The following is a 19,038-nucleotide window of genomic DNA, read 5'->3' as shown; positions in this document are numbered from 1 at the left end:
AACCCAGGTGCCCTGTGTACGCTTGGTTTCTTCTAGGGGCACACAGGGTCCTGGGCAAGCCTGCCCTGTCACTGCCCACTCTCACCAGGTCCTGTCCTGATACCCCTCCGTCACTCACCCTACAGTTGCTGAGCTCCTCAGCCGACAGGATGATGGTGCCACATTTCTTCCCTGGGACACCACTGGGAGAGGAGAAGATAAAAGAATGGAAAGCCAGACAAGGACAGAGCCATAAACCTGAACAGTCCCTGAATCAGCCCCTCCCTGTCCTCCCCCTTCTCCTCCCCTCCAGCATATCTGCTCCAATGGCTCCAGAAGACAGGGTCTCCTGAAATACTTGTGGCAATGTGGCCTAGTGCACTGCTTCCTGGGGCAGGCCCCACCCCCTACTCCCCGAGAGCCCACCAGGAAGGGTAACATCTCCAGTGAAAGTCCTAGAATCAGACAAGCATCCAGACTCACCCGGAGGCTTCCAGACCAGTGGTTCTCAAACTTTCCATCCAAAGACCACTTCTGTGGGCAAAAGACCTCGTGGGCTAGCCACCCCACCCAGCTGACCCCCAGAGTCCCGGAACATTCCAGCTCTGAGCCACTCTGATTTATCATGGGAGGGAGAGCAGCAAGGAGGAAGGCTGTATACCCTTGGTGGCAGCTCACCCAGGCTCTCTCCCATGGCTACCTCCCCTGAATTCATTGGCTGGGGTCTCCCTGGGGGTGAGAGATCCCAGCCAACCATGTAGCTTCTCAGCGAGATGAGCAACTAGAACAAGGTCCATGAAGTCAGTCCACCCCAGAGAATCCCCTCAGGAGGGCAAGATCCCAGGGTGGGGCTCCCCGCAGGGGACCTGCTCCACCTCTTCTCCGTGTCAGGTGGGAACCCCTCCCCAGGCACCAGCCTAGCTCACTCTGGGCTTTAGGACAAAGCCAGGGTGGGTCCCAGTGCAGCCAGGGGCCACTGGGATGGGGAGGAAAATGTCAGGTTGTTCAGCAGCTATATAGCTTTGGGCTCATTACTGTACCTCTCTGAGCCTCAGTTTCCTCACCTATAAAATGAATGTTGAGTATAGCATTCATTTTACTAACCAACATGCATACATGGCACAGAGAAGGCCTTCAGTGAGCATCATCTCCCTCCCTGCACCATTTGCTTCAAAATCGTGCAAAGTTGGTAAAATCCAGCCTTACATCTCAGAGCCACCAGCATGCTGTCTGTGGAACATACTTTGAGAACCACTGATGGAGCTCTTCCCAGAGCCAGCTCTTAGAGGGAGAGGCTCTCAAACAGAGAAGGCAGGGGAGGAACGGGAGCCAGCCCTGGGGTGCTGATGAGACAGCCCAGATCTCTCCAAATTAGGGGAGCAGAACAGGGGCCACATCTGGGGCTCCTGCCCCAGGCAGGTGCCACTTGTCCCCGCAGACTTGGGCAGCTGAGCTGAGTGCCCCAAGCCCTTCCCCACCCCCTGGTCTGGTCCTCCATGGTAGTAAAGACATGATTTGTTTGCCCAGAGAGATAGAATCCTCCTCCGCCCCATGCTTCTCCATCTGTTCCTCTCTTTGCCTCTGAGTCCTTCTTCTATTTCCGATCTTTCTTTCCCTCCTCTCCAGCCCCAACCTGCTCCCACCTGCCTGGCCTTCCTTTCTCCCTCCCTCGCTCCCTGTCTCTGTACCTCTCTCTGACTCCTGCCCCTGTCTACTTGCTGCATCTCTCCTGTCCTTATGTATCGGTGTCCATATTCTCCCTGGGTTGGGAACACCCTGGGTCCCCTGGAGGCCCCTTCCATCACGTGCAGCTGGTCTGGTGACCAATCCTGGGAGCCCTCAGGAAAGGCCAGGGAGCTCTGCTTACCCCTATGAAATGCCCTTCTGCTGAGGCCCCCTCCAGGCTGGCCCTGCCCACCCCCCCTGCAGGCATGAGAAAGAAGCCAGGGCAGGGACTCTCCAACCAGGAGGGACAGAGAGGGAGGAAGTGGGGAGGCTCTGCATGACCAGCCAAAACCAGATGGTCAAGCTGGGGGGGAGGGAGGCTGGCCCACTGCAGCTGGTGAGCAAACGTGAAAAGTGGAGATTCAGCTGAATCTACTCTGTGGTGAGGGGGAGGCTGACACCCAGCAGTGAAAACAATGGAGGCAAGCTGGTAGGGGTGAGGGGATAAGGAGAGGAAAATGGGCAGAGAACAGGGCTGGGGTGAGAGTAGAAGAAACTAGGCTGGGGGGAGAGGAAAGGAGTGGAGAGTGCCCAGCCCTGCTGATTCCCAGAAAGGAGCCCCACCTCTAAGCCCCAGCCTGGTCCCTCAAATCCCATGAGCCCCTGGGGCTTGGGTGCTCAAGCTGTAGCCTGGGTTGGGGAGGGGTCAGCTGCGGGGAGTGAGGGGGTTCTGTCCAGGACCCAAAGTGCCTAGGTCCCCCTTTGTCTCCTTAACCAGAGCTGAATTCACAGTGATGGGAGCAGGGACTGGGCCCAGACTCTGAGGCTCTCTTCAGAGTTGGCTGAATGTCTGAGGACTCCAAGGCCAGAAATGTCTGGTGACCTACCCATTGGACACAGCTGGCATGGGTTTGCCTGTCCTGGAATTCAGGCTGAACGCTCCTATCCTGTAGAGAGAGTGGAAGAGAGAATATTTCATAAGCCAAATACCCTGCAACCAGAGAGGCCAGCGCAATTGGCACCCAGACTCTTGGGGACGAGTTTCTGTTTTAGAGATCCTTAAAACAGTGCCCTATGCTACACACCAGGGAAGGAGAGGACTTTTTCTGAGTAAGTTACTCTATGTACTTCAACGGTTCTCAAAGTGGGATACTCAACCAGAAGCATCTCCTGGAGATGTGTTAGAAATGTAAATTCAAAGGCCTCATCCAGTACCTACTGGACCAATAATTTGTGATTTAACAAGCCCCCAGGTGATGCAGATGCCTGTTATAGTCTGAGAACCACTGCTCCACCTCTTCCAGATTTAGCATCCAGCCTGTGAAATGGGGAGATTCCTGAAGAAATGACATGAAGTCATGTTAGGGGCTGAATTGCATTCCCCCAAAATTCGTATGTTGAAGTCTTAACTCCCAGGACCTCAGAATGTGACTGTATTTGGAGATAGGGTGTTTAAAGAGGTAATTCGGCAAAATGAGGTCCTATGACAATTATCTTCTTCTAAGAAGAAATTAGGACACAGATGGACACGGGGAAAGACCAGGCGAAGAGGCAGGGAGGAGAAAGAAGATGGCTGACTACCAGCTAGGGAGAGAGGCCTCAGAAATCAACCCTGGCAACATCTGGATCTTGGACTTCTAGCCCCCACAATTGTGAGAAAATAAATTTCTGTTATTTAAGCCACACAGTCTGTGGTAGTTGCAACAGCTCTAGCAAACTAATACACATTTCATAAGCAAAGCACTGACCCTCATGTCTGGCCCAGAATAAGTACCCAGTAAACAAGAGCTGTTCACAGAGTTTAGTCAGGAAGACAACTAAACTTAGACACAGGAAACCTGTGATGGGAGGTGAAAGGTCCACTTCCTCCACCCACATCCCATCAACCTCTATATTTTAGATCTTGCTCGTCCCTTAGGGCTCAGCTTGAAAGCCATCTTCCACAGAAGGCTTCCTAACCCCCACCCCCAGAAGATATGCCCCTCCTCCAAAAGTGGACCAGGGATAGCAGGCAGGAAACAAACTGAAATGACTTGGGCAGTGCTCGTGGCTCAGTGAGTAGGGCACCGGGCCCATATACCGAGGGTGGCGGGTTCGAACCCGGCCCCAGCCAAACTGCAACAAAAAAATAGTGGTGGGCTCCTATAATTCCAGCTACTTGGGAGGCCGAGGCAAGAGAATCGCCTAAGCTCAAGAGCTGGAGGTTGCTGTGAGCTATGATGCCACAGCACTCTACCAAGGGCAACAAAAGTAAGACTCTGTCTCTAAAAAAAACCAAATGACTGGTGGCCTCTGCCCCAGGCATGTGGGAGCTGAAAAGCACAGACATACCTACTCCTGGGGCATCTCCAACATGGCGATCCAGGGACAGCCCTGCAGGGTGAGGGGTATGGTCTGGGGGTGGTGCTAGGGGTCTCCAGCATGTAATACTTAGCAGGTGGTTACCAATGAATTGGGCAAAGGGGGCAGATGTTCTCGAATCCCCCACTCTCAGTCTCATAACCCTTTCTAAGGTAGAGAAAGAATAGAAAATTACAAATAAAAATTTTGGAGATATGTCCAATGAGAGAAAAGCCTAGCAAATTTGAATGTGAATTTTGTATTCTTTTTTTGTCCAGGTCCCCAAATTTTACAAACTTCAGAGCCCTTCAAATGCAGGTGTTCCCCCTGTTCTCAATAAATGATAGCTATTTTCATTCTCTGGAAATCCAGAGATGAGACCTTTCTGGGGGCCCTGAAGTCACCGTTCAGTTACTAAGGGTCACAGACAAGGGCCTAGGAGAAAGACTCTGTATAACATGCCCACATCCAGATACACACACCCACACACACACCGTATACTACACACACAACACACCTCCACACATACCACATGCACAACACACACCACACACACACATACACACACTGAGGCAGGTGTATATTGGGGGGACTCGTGCCTAGCCCAGCCTAACCCCAACTTCCTGATTGTTCTGCCTTGTGTCCTGGACGCCTGTCCCAGTCCGCAGGCCTCTCTTTCCTGGGTCCTGCCCCTGAGGCTTCCTGAGACATAGGAACAGGAGAAGTCGCCCTCACCAGCTGACCAAGACAAGACACTCCCAGGCGAGAAGGCATGGGATTCCTCATCCCAGAGCCTGCTTAGAATAATAGCTTCCCTCTGATGTCACCTTAAGGTCCCACAGTGCAGACTGTCAGGGGCAGGGTGAGATGGGTACACAGTTCACTGTACACAGCTCTGAACTACAAGCAGTGAACAGTCTAAGGTATGTGAAATCTGAGTAGAACCCAGGGTTCAAATCCCAGCTCTTCCACCTCCTAGCTGTGCGGCCTTGGGCAAGTCACTTCTCTCTGGGCTAGTTTCTTCCAGATAGGGGTCTAGTGGGAATGGATGAAATAGTGTGTCAGGCCTTCCCAGGAGCATGGGGCTCTAATAAATCAGCCAGGGTCCTAAGGTAATTGGGTTAGAGGCCCTGTCCGATCAGTGCCCACAGGGTCTCCTTATTCCTAGTCACCCTGCTAATCCTGTCATAACTGGCTGAGTGCCTTGCCCCCACTATGAGCCAGCCCTCAGCAGGGTGGGAAGGAAGTTGACCCATCATTGGGGAAGCAACCTAGACAGACTGTATCCCCTTCTACACTCACGTGAGGGGCTTCTCCAGGCGGCTCCCAGAGGATCCCACAATCTCTCCAAGGGTGCAGAAGGCCTGGCCCAGGAAATCCTGCATATCCAGAGGACAGAAAAGGCCAGTGTTACCCATTCTGCCACAGTTATCCCACCTCCCCCTGCCCGGCCCCCGGAAGGGTGAGGGCTCTGAAATGCCAGGAAGCAGCACAAGACACGTGCTCCATCACAGTGAAACCCAAGGCCAACCTAGAAGGTGGCATTTAACAAACTGAAATTGCTGGCAGAACTCACGTGTTTGGATAAATCAGGGCTCTTGGAGTCAACATCATATCTGGAGGGAATACAGAGAAAAATGGTGAAGGAGCTGAGAGCATCTTACACAACCCTGACTGTGTCCTTCAGTTGAATTAGGACCCTGGCTCCCCAAAACCGGATCTAACACAGTGTGTATTTCTAGAAATAATGGCTGGAAGGCACAAAAGGGAGACTTCCGGGTGCTTGACATGTTCTGTCTCTTCATCTGGGTGATGGTTGCATGGGTGTAAACAGATGTAACAATGTTTTTCTCATGGAGTAGACTCTAAAGATTTATGCACTTGACTATGTATGTTATACTTCATTAAAACTTGAAAGGAAAAAAAAAAAAAAACGAGCCACTGTCACCCCAGCTGCTTCACAGGTGGCTGGAGCCACTTTCTTCTTCACTCCCTGTTCCCTGTCTTCCCAGCCAAGACTTGGCTGCCAGGGAGCCCAATGCCTTGCTTTTGACCTTCCCTTATTGCTTCACCTTACCCAGGCCTACCCAGCCTGTTCTTGGGCCTCCACCTTGGCTCAGTGTAAGCAAGCTGAGCCCGCAGCTGGGCTCCTCGCCCCACCTGGAGCTACTCACCTGGAACTTCACCTGCAACCCTCCTCCAGAACCCCTAACCCCCACCCGGTGGCCATCTCTGCAGCCACACAGGCACTCTTGGCCCAGATGACTCCTGCTGAGGGGTGGCATTCTCTTACCAGTGTCCTGAGCACTTCACCTCTCCAAAATGTCACCAGGTGACTTCTCTACAATGGGTTGTGTTGACTCTCCTCAGCCTCAATTCCTCCCTTCACTCCCTCCCAAGTTGTTTCCTTCCTCTGAATCTTTTACCTTTGCTCTCTCAGGCTGTAAACCCCCTTCTTTCTCACTCTGTCCACTCTTCTCTGGGACACAGACCTTTCTAAGCAACCCACACCCCACAGAAACACCACCACAACCCCCTGCACCTGTTCGTCAAGACCAAAATCCCACCCTGATCTTAGGCAGGGGCACTCTCATCTTTTGATGGGTGCCAGATGCCTGTCCCCCCTCAGCCAGTTACTTCTGCAGAAGGGGATACTGGGGGACCCTCTCTCAAAACACACTTTGACAGGAGAGGTCAGTGGCTTACCAGAGGAGAAAAGGCTCCCAAAGGTAAAGCTGAGAGTTGGCCCCAAGATCTTTTCTCAGCACATTCCTGGTCCCAGGCAGCTTGCCCAGTGTCTTTCCCCACTTCACTGAGACAAACTTGGAGGAGGTGACTTTGTTCCCTCCCCCACCCCATTTCCATCTCCTGGGAAGGGTGGGGATGGACTTTAGCTAGTTGTCACTTTCATCTCTGGCCAACTCTAGGCTCTTCCCTCTAGTATCTCAGCTCCTCCCACCTTCCCTGTAAGGCAAACTCTTGCCTCCACCACAGGGCCCACAGCATTGCCCCCGCAGCACTGGCTCCCCCAACCCCGCCCCCGAGTCCATGTTCAGCACCTTCTTCCACTTACAGGTCAAAGCGGAGGTTCTGCTTCTCCTCAAAGAAATAATCCACAATGAACTTGCGCACAAAGTCGGGATTGAGTGTGTTGTCAATGACTTCTGTGCGCCCAAACTGCAAGAGAAGATAGGGTGTGGGCCTTGGAGCCAGGCCAGTAGGGCAGGGAGGGCCCTGGGCTGGGACCCCCACCCCCTCCCATTCCAGGTGGGAGCTTCCCCCTCTAACAAGGGAATCCTTGCACAGCTGGCTCCAGCTTACATCAGCTTCATTCTCCCTTTATCTATGCTCCACATAAGCTGGGTGGTTTTGCACAGAACAGGCCCTCATTTTCCTGCCTCACCACCTCTGCCTCTGCTGCACCCTTCTCTGCGAGTGGCATGTCTTTCATTCCTTCAAGGCCAATGGTAAATGCCACCTCCTCCAGGAAACCTTCCTAACTCCTCCAACAGAGAGCTTTATTTCTTTGGGTCTCCCCTGAACTTGTGCTCACCACTATGACCACTGTTCTTTTCAGACTGATTCCAAAATTGGGAATGTACTTATTTGATGCTCCACAAGGACATCACAAGTGCAGAGGCAGGGACTGTGGAAGACAGCCTACTAAAAGATCCTCACCTTTTTGTATTCATCCCCTTGTGTAATCACCTCCTCTTGAATGTGGGCTGGACCTAATGATGTACTTTTTTTTTTTTTTAATTTTTCTTATTATTTATTTATTTATTTATTTTTGTGGGTTTTGGCCGTGGCTGGGTTTGAACCCACCACCTCCGGCATATGGGACCGGCGCCCTACCCCTTGAGCCACAGGCGCCGCCCTAATGATGTACTTTTTGTTGTTGTTGTTGTCGTTGCAGTTTTTGGCCGGGTCTGGGTTTGAACCCACCATCTCCAGTATATGGGGCCAGCACCCCACACCTTGAGCCACAGGCACCGCCCATACTGATGTACTTCTAATCAATAGAAAATTGCACAAGTTGGCTTGGCACCTGTAGCTCAAGCGGCTAAGACACCAGACACATACACCAGAGCTGGTGGGTTCGAATCCAGCCTGAGCCTGCCAAACAACAATGACAACTACAACCAAAAAATAGCTAGGCGTTGTGGCAAGTGCCTGTAGTTCCAGCTATTTGGGAGGCTGACGCAAGAGAATCGCTTAAGCCCAGAAGTTGGAGGTTGCTGTGAGCTGTGATGCTACTGTACTCTACCCAGGGTGACAGCTTGAGGCTGTGTCTCAAAAAAAAAAAAAAGAATATTGCACAAGTCACGGGACATCACTTCCAAGATTGTGTTATAACCAACTATGACTTCCATCTCGGGCACCCTCTCTTACTTTGTCTTGTTTTCTCACTTTGGAGAAGCCAGCTGCCATGTCATGAGCTGCCTTGTGGAGAGGATGGCAAGGAAATAAGGGAGACCTCAGGCCAATGGACAGTGAGGAAGAGTGGCTGTCAGCCCACCTGCCTGCAAGAAACCGAATCCTGCCAACAATCACTCACTCAGTGAGCTTGGAAGCCAATCTTGCCCATTTGAACCTTGAGATGATTGAGGTCCTGGCTAACACATTTACTGAGGCCTTGTAAGAGACCCTGAGCCAGAGGACCCAGCAAAGCTGCACCCAGATTCCTGACCCTGCTGTTTAAAGAGTAATTTGTTACTCAGCAGTAGCTAACTAATACAGAGACTGTTAGGTGCCTGGACCCTTCCCCCTCCTCCCATCCCAAAACAGGGTACCTGCCAGGTCCCACCCCAGGAGTTCAGTGGGAGGGGGAGTCCCTGGCCCTCTAGGGCCTTCCAGCAGCCTGTGGGGTCTCCCTCCCTCTACACCCAGTTTAGGAACAGGCCCCCAACCACTCTTGGTGTAGCCAACCATCTTTTCCCATGCAGACTTCAGTCCCCTTTCATTAACTTGGACTAAACTTCTCCTGGTCTCATCTCTGGGTACACTGCCAAACCCCTTTCAGAGACTTAATTTTCTTGCAAGTTTCCTTTGCAGCAGATACTCCAGAATTTTGTTAATTTTCTTGGTTTCCCTTGTAGCAGACACTCCAGAATTTTGTTAATTTTCTTGGTTTCCCTTGCAGGAGATATTCTAGAATTTTGTGCACAATAGGCACTAAATAATTGAATCCCATTAAACTTCCCAAATGACTTTACGCAAGTCACTCCCCATCTTAGGGTATCAGCATCACCTAGAAGACTTATTGAAATACAGACTGTAGGCTCATTCCCACAGGTTGATTCAGTAGAACCAGAGTGGGGCCAGAGAATCTGCGTTTTTAAAGTCCCCAGGTGATGCTGATGCTGGTGGTTTAGGAACCCCGCTTTGAAACCACTGAATCGAACTGTGATCCACCGGGCTCTGAGTTCCTTGGAGACTTTCCATACCATGGAGGAGAGCAGAATGGGTAAGATTCCAGGCCAGTAATTCCATCAAAACAGTTCTCTTTCCAACGAAACAGTGGCTCACCCCTGTAACCCTAGCCACTCTGGGAGGTGGAGGTGGAAGGCTCAAGAGTTCGAGACCAACCTGAGCAAGAGTGAGACCCCTGTCTCTACTAAAAATAGAAAAACTAACCAGGGACTGTGGCAGGTGCCTATTGTCCCAAATACGTAGGAGGCTGAGACAGGAGGATTGCTTGAACCCAGAAGTTTGAGGTTGCTGTGAGCTAGGCTGAGGTCGCAGCATGGGCAATAGAGCAAGATTCTGTCTCAACAAACAAGCAATACCTTTGTTTTTCATTATGATGTTCCCTAGAGCAGGCGTCCTCAAACTTTTTAAATAGGGGGCCAATTCACTGTCCCTCAGACTGTTGGAGGGCCGGACTATAGTTTAAAAAAAAAAAAAAAACTATGAACAAATTCCTATGCACACTGCACATATCTTATTTTGAAGTAAAAAACAAAATGGGAACAAATACAATTCACACCGCTTCATGTGGCCCGCGGGCCACAGTTTGAGGATGCCTGCCCTAGAGTCTCAAAATGAATAGACAGGCAAGACAAAATATTTAAAATAGATCATTAAACTTTTTAAATACATTGGCATTTTTTTTGACTTGTGAAGTGATTGCCAAAATAAAAAATTAATCCAGAATATCAACCTTCCCTGATGGGGCTCTGGAGTCCAGGAAAATGCCAGCACATGGGCCCCTTGCACATGTGGTAGGCAACTCCCTGGGTTACCTGGGCCTTATTGTGAGTGTCTCCTTCCATCCTGAATTAAGTTAGAAGCTTGCAAAAGGAAACTCCTACTCATGGCAGTGTGGGGTCATCCAAGGAGCCCTAAATCTGGTGTCTTCTTGTCCCTTACCCCTTCATCAAATCAACCTCTTGTTCCAGTCAATCCCATCTGCTATATACCTTACCTGTCCCCACCTCCTCTGCTGTGATCTTGGTCAGGCCTCACTTTCTCACCTTAACGACTATGGCAGCCTCCTAATGGGCCCCCATATGGGCCATTTCCTAAAGCTTGAAGCCTCAGCTCCCTGGAAGAACTGCTCTCAGCTCCCTGGAAGACCTGCTCTCCAGCTCCCCACCCCTCCCTGTGCTCCCATGATCCTCCTTGCATCTCCAAGGCTGCACTTACCACGTTGCCTGATAACAATCCACTAAGTCCCTTTCTACCCCTCTCAACTGTGAGCTTCCCAAGTACCAGGAGAATCTAAGTTCTCCTCATCTTTGCAGTCCAGAACCTGACCCAGTGATAGTGACAGACGGTAACAGCTAAAGTTTATTGAGCACATACAAAGCACCAGGAATGGTTTCAAACACTGTGCGCCATGTTACTACACAATGCTTTTGCAGTAGGCTTCCCTACTTAACAGATAAGAAAATGGAAGCACAGGAAAGATAATCTGTCTAAGGTCATACAGCTAATAACCACTGACTTCAAGGACAAGCCAGGCCCGGGCCCATGATCTCTGAGCCATGACGCACTACATGTAAAGTTGGGAGGACAAGGACTTTCTGCTATTTCTGCTCATTGCTCCCTGAGATTGGCATACAGTAGGTACTCATGAATTGTTGAATGAATTGAGGTTGAGTGAGTCCCCATTTCATCACAAGCCCACTGTGTGATCTGATCAGAGCCAGTTTCCTCATCAGAAGCTGGAGAATGCTACTACCTGTCATCCTTCAAGAGTTACCATTAGATTCAATTCAATTATTAGTTTAGCAGTTTTGACGCACTTACGGTAGGCCAGGCAGTGTGCTTGGTACTGAGCTACAAAAATAAATAGAACATGAACCCTGTATTTCAAGAATTCTTCATCACAAGTGGGACAACTCGTAAACAAATAACTACAGTACAGTGTAATAACAGTGATAAAAGAGCTCTGTACAAAAGTCTATGGCAAAGTCCTCATCCCTGATTGCATTTGAGATCCCTGGGAAAGGGTGAAAGACGGTGAAATAGACAAAAAGGCTTATTATAGGGTGTCTTGTTTAACTTACTGGTCGAGGAATCTATTACACAGGGGTCTGAAACTTTTACTACCTTTGAGCTACTTCACAACTCTGTAAAATGTACAAAGCACAAAGTAATGCAAATGATTCTTATACAGAGAGATACAAGAGAATTTTGCATAATGCAACACAATTGGTTATTGCTCTGTGGCTATTGACCAATTTTGCCTCTACTTGTAAATTCATTTCAGTATTCCTCAGTGCCTATAAGTGTGTGTCGTTTGAATTATTTGAACTTGTAACATCTTACTGGTTTCTCCAGTTAACAAGTTAAATCTTTGTCATGTGTTCATTTCATATTTTTATGGGAGTTATGATTTTACCTTTTAAGAAAACATATACTTTAACAGGTGTTTTTTTAAAAATACCCATGCTTGAGTCCTACCACAGACCAATTAAATCCAAATCTCTTTAGGGTAGGGCCTAAACAACTGTGCTTTTTAAAAACTCCCTAGGTGATTCTAATGTGCAGATGGAGATGAGAACCACAAACAAATGGGAATACAGAAGAAGGAGGGAAGAAAACTAACATTTACTGCGCCCTTACTAAACGTTCGATAGATCAAGTGTGTCACTAAGTTATCTCATTCAACTCTCAAAACAAAAAAAATCCTGTGAGTTACTGCTCATTGTACAAGTGAAGAAACTGAGAATCAGAGAGGTTAAGTAACTTGTCCAAGGTCACACAGGCAGGCAGAGCTGGAATCTAAACCCAGGGATCTAAGCCCATTATATTTTTACTTCATGTAACTGCAAGGAATCGTCAAACATGATGAAAATCAAATAAAGATGAGATTTACTTCATAAGCATTTCTAGAAGCCCCACTCTGTATAAGGCAACAGACAGGCCATCAAATTGAGTAAGACTAGGTTCCTGTCCTACCCCCTAAATTTGATAGCAGTCTTATGATGTACATAACCCTTGTTCCAGAAGAGTTCCTGCAATTCTCTTCTCCTGCTCTAATTCTTAGTACTTCCTGTCTTCAGACAAAAGGAAAATTTCTCCTAATAGCTTTCCTGCAGAATATTTCAGGAAAACACCCAGGTTTGAGAGAATCCTCCCTTAAGAAAGGGGCCTATCTCTTCCTCAATACACTGCGTTCTTCCTCTAACCTGTCGAAACCCGCCGCCCCCCCCCCCCGCCCCGCAGGATTTTAGATAAATCCAGCTCATAAGGAGCAAGCATTCCTTTATGCAGTCTCCTTCCCCACGCCACTCCCAACATAGACTCCAAGGAAAACACCCATTAGGGAAGATGACAAGGCTGCTTTTAAAATGGCACTTGAAGCTTCAATAGAGGGGAATTCCCTCGAGACTGATCTCTGTCTGAGAAGAAAATGGAGTTCCCCTGGAAACAGGACAGGGAGGGGTAGCCAAGCCCACCTCCAATATCTCTGAGAGCAGGAAAGGGGGCAAGTGAGCTAGGATGGGCAGTGATAGATTGCTAGGACTCAGAGGTAATTAACATATGCGCATCTCAAACAACTGGGAAATCTATGATCCTGGGACTTACTACAGATAATTTACAGCCTTCATTACTTAGACTAATAATTGAGAGAAAAAAATGCTAAAACTTGGATTTTAAAATCTGGGAAGCCACCAGGTCCCTGTCAGGACCAATTTATACCCTATTATTGATGGCAGGAATGCAACTGAACTGATACTTTAAAAATAATCAGTTTGGCTGCTGTGTTTCATTCTGCATAGACTTACGGAGTTTTCAAGCCAGAAGGGACTTGGAGAGATGAGATATTAGCACCCAAGCACTGGGAACCACATGAAGGCATTCAATCTAACTGCTGTGCAGCAAATCCTGCTTGGGGAAGAAAGGGAGGGTAGGTTAACTCTTCACCACCCGAAATCCACAGCCTAGCCACCGTTGTTTACTCTGCCAGCTCCCTGTTCCCACTTCCAGTCCATTCTGAACTCCTATGTCCACAGTCTGGGCTCCGAGGATGCAAGAAAGGGGAGACCCTCACAGTGCTGACAGTCTAGAACACAGGTCACCAAAAGCTGTTAGCACAGGAATTCTGATTAACAAAGGCTGATGAGGAAAGCTCAGAAATCCACATGTGGAATGCAACGCAGAGAACCCCAGAGAAACGTTAGAGAAGAGGGCAAGTGTGGTCTAGGTAGGCTGCGGTGTGAAAATTGGGCAGGAGGCTGAGTGATTAGGAAGGTGACAGGGAACCTCCCTGACCCCAGGGACTGGGACAGCCTCCTACTGGGGTAAGAGGAAAGAGAAAGTACAAATGAGAAGGGAGCCAGGAAATTAGAGTATTTACCCTCCGAAATGCTCTCTTCTTATCCCTGGCAACAAAAGTCAGTGGAAAAAGCTCCTGATATGCCACAAAAGACACTCCCGAGGGCTCCTAAAACCTCTATGACTAAGCCCCAAGAATATCAATTAAGCGGCATTAATTACACATTATCAGTTCCAGTGAGACCCTCAAAGGGGAGGTGAGGCAGACTTTAAACTTCTTTGAAGACTAAATTAAGTGACTCCCAGGGGCTCTGCTACTCATAAGAGTTGGGATTTATGGGGGCAGGTAGGGAGCTGTCCCACTAAACTGCCCTCAGATGAGGGCCGGGACAGGGCTGAGGTTGAGAACCCAGGTCAGACAAGCAAAGTCTTCCTGCCCCACATCCAACTATGGGGCCTCAGTAAAGACTTAGACCTCCTAACCACAGGGGTCATAGGGGCTGGCAATTAGGCCTGGGCTGGTTTGGAGGCTGGAGAACCTCCCACCTGCTCCAGCTCCAATCTCTGTCTTATGGGAGATCGTTTCCCTTTGAAGAGCATCACACTGGTTTCCTTGCCCATTTGGCCAATGAGAGGCATTGGTAAGTGGGAGAAGGGAGGAAAGACAGGTTGGGTCTTCTTGTTCCTGCACAGCCTCAGCACGGTTCTGGGAGGGGCTCCTCCCTCCAGGACTAGGGCTCCCAGGCAGGTCTTCCCCTGCTCACTCACAGGCACTAGCACTGCCTGCTCCCACATCCCCTCAAACCTAGGTGGTAACAGCACCCAGCCGTTGCTAGTCCCCAAGTGCTGCACTATCCCTTGTAGATTTTCCCAACCTCATCCATACCTCTGAAAGAAATCTTCATTAAAATCTCTCTAGTTAAACCCTCTGAGTAGAATTCTCTTTCCTGCTGGGACACTGATTGACACAATTTCTCTCTCACAAACGCATTCACACACATACAATTTCCAACTCAATTGAACATAAACCAAGAACAGTCCCTGCCTCCACTCCATTCTGCTCAGATTCAACTGTGTAACATTCATGCCACCAACAAAGTGCATGGCTCCTGCTCAGGCAGCCAAGATACCAATCCCATGTCCTATGACAGCCCTCTGGAATGCAGAGTCTCAGCACTGCTTTCCCACCTAAGGGCCTCAGTGGGGACTCTCTGGGACCAGGTCTGTACATTAGTCTCCTCCACGTTGTAGAAAGAGGCCATCCAGCCACAGAGGTGTCAGAGTGACGGCCAGGTAGGGAAGGACAATTGCTAAATTAGAGTCAGGGTCTGATGCTCCTAACCTGGGCTGTAAGTGGGATTTGTGACACCCTGATATTGAATGCAAATGTCTGCCTGTGTGTGTCTGCATTTTCTGGGGAGAGAAGCCAGGGTTTTTATTAGTTTCTCAAAAAGAAACATGTCTTTAAAAAGCTTTAAGAACCTTAGATTCTAGCTTCGAAGGCAGACCTTAAGATTTCCCACATACAGTAGTAAAGTGAAGTAGCTAATAGCACAGAGTCTGGGGCCGGGCTTTAAATTTTGACTATGATACTCACTGGCTGCATGACCTTGGGCAAGTTCCTTTAACCTCTCTGTGCCTCAGTTTCCTCTTCTGTGAAATGAGAATGACAATTTATTCATACTTTACAGGATTGTTGGGAGGCTTAAGCGATTTAATTTTACAAAATAGAAAACAGCCTGGGACATAAAATGTGCTCTGCAAATTCTTGATGCACACTCTGGTTCTTTCTAAATCCCAAACTCTGGCCCAGCCTCCCAGGAAGTATGTATCTCCCAAGTCTCTGAACTCAGCTTTGTCTCTAAGATGTTCCCAGTCCTAGAATGCCTTTCATGCCCAAAAAGGTTTCTGTTCTCCCTCTAGAGAAGTCCCTTGTGTTTGTATCCCCTGCAAGATCCATCTCTGAGTGATTTCTCTCCAGACATCTGCACAAAGGGTGAGGTTGGGGGAAAATGCATGGCTGGCCCTTCGCTCACAGGAACCAGCTACTCCATTAAGATCTAGGCCCTATTCTCCCTAGGGAGCCCTCACAATGTCTAGGTCCCCAACGCCTCAGGCCTCAACTGGAAAAAAAAAGCAGCAGAAAGTATAAGGTTTGCTTAGATATCAGGGGCCCAGAGAGGAAAACTCACTCTGGCCATAGGAAAGGAAGGGAAAGAAAGGAAAGGGAAGGAAGGCAGGAGGAGTCCTTGGGCAAAAAGCTGCTTAGGGAAGGTAGGGGAAAGGAGTGGCCAGCTCAGCCCTTGTTCTAACAAGCCGACTCTTGAAAGGCAATTGGGAAGAGGCCATCTTTGCTGCTTTGAGATTTCTAAATTTGGACCCCTCTTTCTCCTCATAACCCACCAGCTGGGCAGTGACAGCAGACAGTTCAAAGACGTCTCACACCTGCGTCAACTCGCCACAAAGCCCACGGCTGGGGGGCACTGTGACCTGGGTCCAGGGTGGTGTAGTGAGCTCTGTGTCCTGTTGCTTATTATTTGTGTGAGACGAGGCCTCAGAGGATGCATTTCCTCACTACTGAAACAGAGTAACTCATCCTTCCCTCCCATCCCACAAGAGAGTGTGATGAAGCCCTGTGCGGTGCGTCTGCTGCACAGGAGGTCTTCAGTGCTCACGGTCATGCTCGCGCAGCCCCACTGTGCGCCAGGCACTGAGTGTGTGCCATACATGAGTTCATTCAACCCTGCTGAAGCAGCATCAAGTACTTGAATAGTCTTACCATGTGGTACTATTGCTATTCCCATTTTATAGATAAGTAAAGTAAGATGAGGCTCAGAGATTAGAGGCTCAAAGAGGGACTTATCTAAGGTCACACAGCCAGTAGGAGATAGGAACAGGATTTGAAGCCAGGCAGGCTGGTTCTAAATCAATAAAAGGTGACATAGTCACTGACAATAAGAAGTTAACCCTGTGAATGAAGTTGGCACTACGTATTCACCCCCGTAGCTCTCTGGGTCCTAGCCCACTTCTGAACTGCATCAGTGCCTACTGTCCCTGCTACCTGGTTAAAAATTCCTGTGGGTCTGGTTGGTTCTGTAGGTCAGGACATATAGGTGAGTGTCCCTGACCTATATCTCTGCTCACCCCCACTCCCATCTCTAGCTCCTACACACACACACACACACACACCCCATGCCCAGGCCTGGGCCTTCTTGTGATTTCCATTAAAATTTTTTGATTAATAAGTTGACATACAGCCAAGCACAGTGGTTCATACTGGTAGTCCTAGCTCCCTGGGAGGCTGAGGCAGGAGGATCACTTGAGCCCAGGAGTGCCAAGTTACAGTGAGCTGTGATCACACCACTGCGTTCCAACCTGGGTGAGTGTGAGATCCCATCTCAAACAAAACAAAACAAAAACGAAAAAACCCAAGCTGATGTAGGACCTGATTTTAGAGCTGGAAGGAACTAAATCCTCTCATTTAACCAACGAGAAAACAAAGGCACGGAAAGGAGGATGTTCGGCCCAGAGTCACAGCAATTAGGACACGGGGCACGATAGGAACTCAGGTAAGGGGGGGGGCTCCCTGCCCTGAGAACTGCCCTAGTTCTCCCAGACGCCTGTCACTGCCCATCACTCAAGTTTCTTTCTCCCATCAGATCTTCCACCTCCTTCCACTTCGTATCGTGACTTCTCATCTTCAAAACACTTCCACACACCTATGATCTCATTTAACACCCCAGTGGCCCTGTGGAAATGATATGATCATTATCCCCATTTTACAGATAAAGGAACAAAGCTCTGGGAAGCCAGAGGGACCCGCTCAAGGGCACCCAGCCGTGTGTAAGGGAGGAGGAAGGCCCCAGGAGTGGTGAAGGCACAGGGCCCTGTATTGCTTATGGCCCCCCTGCCTCAGTAATGAGTGGGTAGCTTTCTGCAAGCCTTCACAATCTAAGCGGCCCTTGATGTAGGCAGCTCTTGCCTTTTAACAAATTATAGCTGGAGGGCGGCGCCTGTGGCTCAGTCGGTAAGGCGCCGGCCCCATATGCCGAGGGTGGTGGGTTCAAGCCCGGCCCCTGCCAAACTGCAACCAAAAAATAGCCGGGCGTTGTGGCGGGCGCCTGTAGTCCCAGCTGCTCGGGAGGCTGAGGCAAGAGAATCACTTAAGCCCAGGAGTTGGAGGTTGCTGTGAGCTGTGTGAGGCCACGGCACTCTACCGAGGGCCATAAAGTGAGACTCTGTCTCTACAAAAAAAAAAAAAAAAAAATTATAGCTGGATAGAGCTCCAGACACATCCCCCCAGCTGCAAAGAGCCCATGGCTGGGCTGGCCCGGACAGGAGGCTGGAGCTGACAAACTGCTCTCTACCTCCCAAGCTGCTCACCCTTCCCAGCCATAGCTCTCCTTATAATTTTCACATATTATTGATGGCTCCTTAATTGGGGATTCTAAAAGCCTTGCTGCAGAGCCCAGCCCTAGCCCCTCATGAATCCTGTTCACCAGAATTAAAATTAGAAGCCAGAAAGCTATCTAACTCTAACAAAAACAGAAAAAGGGAATGTGCTTTCCAAGGTTGGCCCCAGGAATCGGAGCTGGGTGGGTGCCCAGTGGCTGGAGAAAAGAATGGCCTGAGATTTGGGCACAGGAGGAAGGGCAAGAAGGATCTGGCCATGTCAGGCCTGCCACCAACTTGGGTCTAGAAAGTTCTCTCAGGTTCTCTCACTGGAGGAATCCAAAGTTCTATGGTCACCCTCTCTTTGCATAGTGAGAAAAACAAGGCCTAGAAAGAGGAAAGGGGCTTGCCTAAAGTCACATAGAGTGAGCCATGATGTCTGCACTTTGTTTCTTTGGCCTGATGACCTTCTGGACTGTTTCGCGGGTTTCATTTGTTTGTTTCATGGTTGGTTTTTTTTTTTTTTTTTGAGACAGAGTCTCAAGCTGTCGCCCTGGGTAGAGTGCCGTGGCGTCACAGCTCACAGCAACCTCAAACTCTTGGGCTTAAGCGATTCTCTTGCCTCAGCCTCCCAGGTAGCTGGGACTACAGGTGCCCGCCACAACGCCCGGTTATTTTTTGGTTGCAGCCGTCATTGCTGTTTGGTGGGCTCGGGCTGGATTTGAACCTGCCAGCTCCAATGTATGTGGCTGTCGCCCTAGCTGCTGTGCTACAAGCATTGAGCCTTGTTTCCTGTTTTATTAAGGCCTCTAGGTGAGGAAGGGCAAGATGGAGGTGTGTATGGGAGGAGCAGGCTCTAAAGTCCTCCCTATTAGCTCCAGAAGCCAGCAGTGGGCTATGAAATTTTAGTAAGCCTACAATAAAAGACTTCCT

The 19,038-nt window shown here is 49.3% G+C and overlaps 1 protein-coding gene across 5 annotated transcripts in view; it reads right to left on the bottom strand.

The window, feature by feature from the left end:
* Positions 1–19,038, bottom strand: part of CPNE5 (copine 5) — a 94,546-nt gene that overhangs the window by 46,859 nt on the left and 28,649 nt on the right. For 2 of the 5 annotated variants that reach the window (XM_053602851.1, XM_053602858.1), the window contains exons 4-9: positions 7,058–7,161; positions 5,561–5,600; positions 5,287–5,363; positions 2,532–2,591; positions 463–513; positions 119–182 (exon numbers count right to left, since the gene is read on the bottom strand). In XM_053602851.1, coding sequence (XP_053458826.1) covers positions 119–182; positions 463–513; positions 2,532–2,591; positions 5,287–5,363; positions 5,561–5,600; positions 7,058–7,161 — 396 coding nt within the window. Of the gene's footprint in view, positions 1–118; positions 183–462; positions 514–2,531; positions 2,592–5,286; positions 5,364–5,560; positions 5,601–7,057; positions 7,162–19,038 lie in introns of those variants that run through there. The other 3 variants (XM_053602852.1, XM_053602853.1, XM_053602854.1) reach the window with 3 other exon arrangements.

The sequence above is a fragment of the Nycticebus coucang genome, chromosome 9 (genome assembly GCF_027406575.1).
Source record: "Nycticebus coucang isolate mNycCou1 chromosome 9, mNycCou1.pri, whole genome shotgun sequence".
NCBI classification, from domain to species: Eukaryota; Metazoa; Chordata; class Mammalia; order Primates; family Lorisidae; genus Nycticebus; species Nycticebus coucang.
This window is presented reverse-complemented; position numbering and strand designations above follow the sequence as displayed.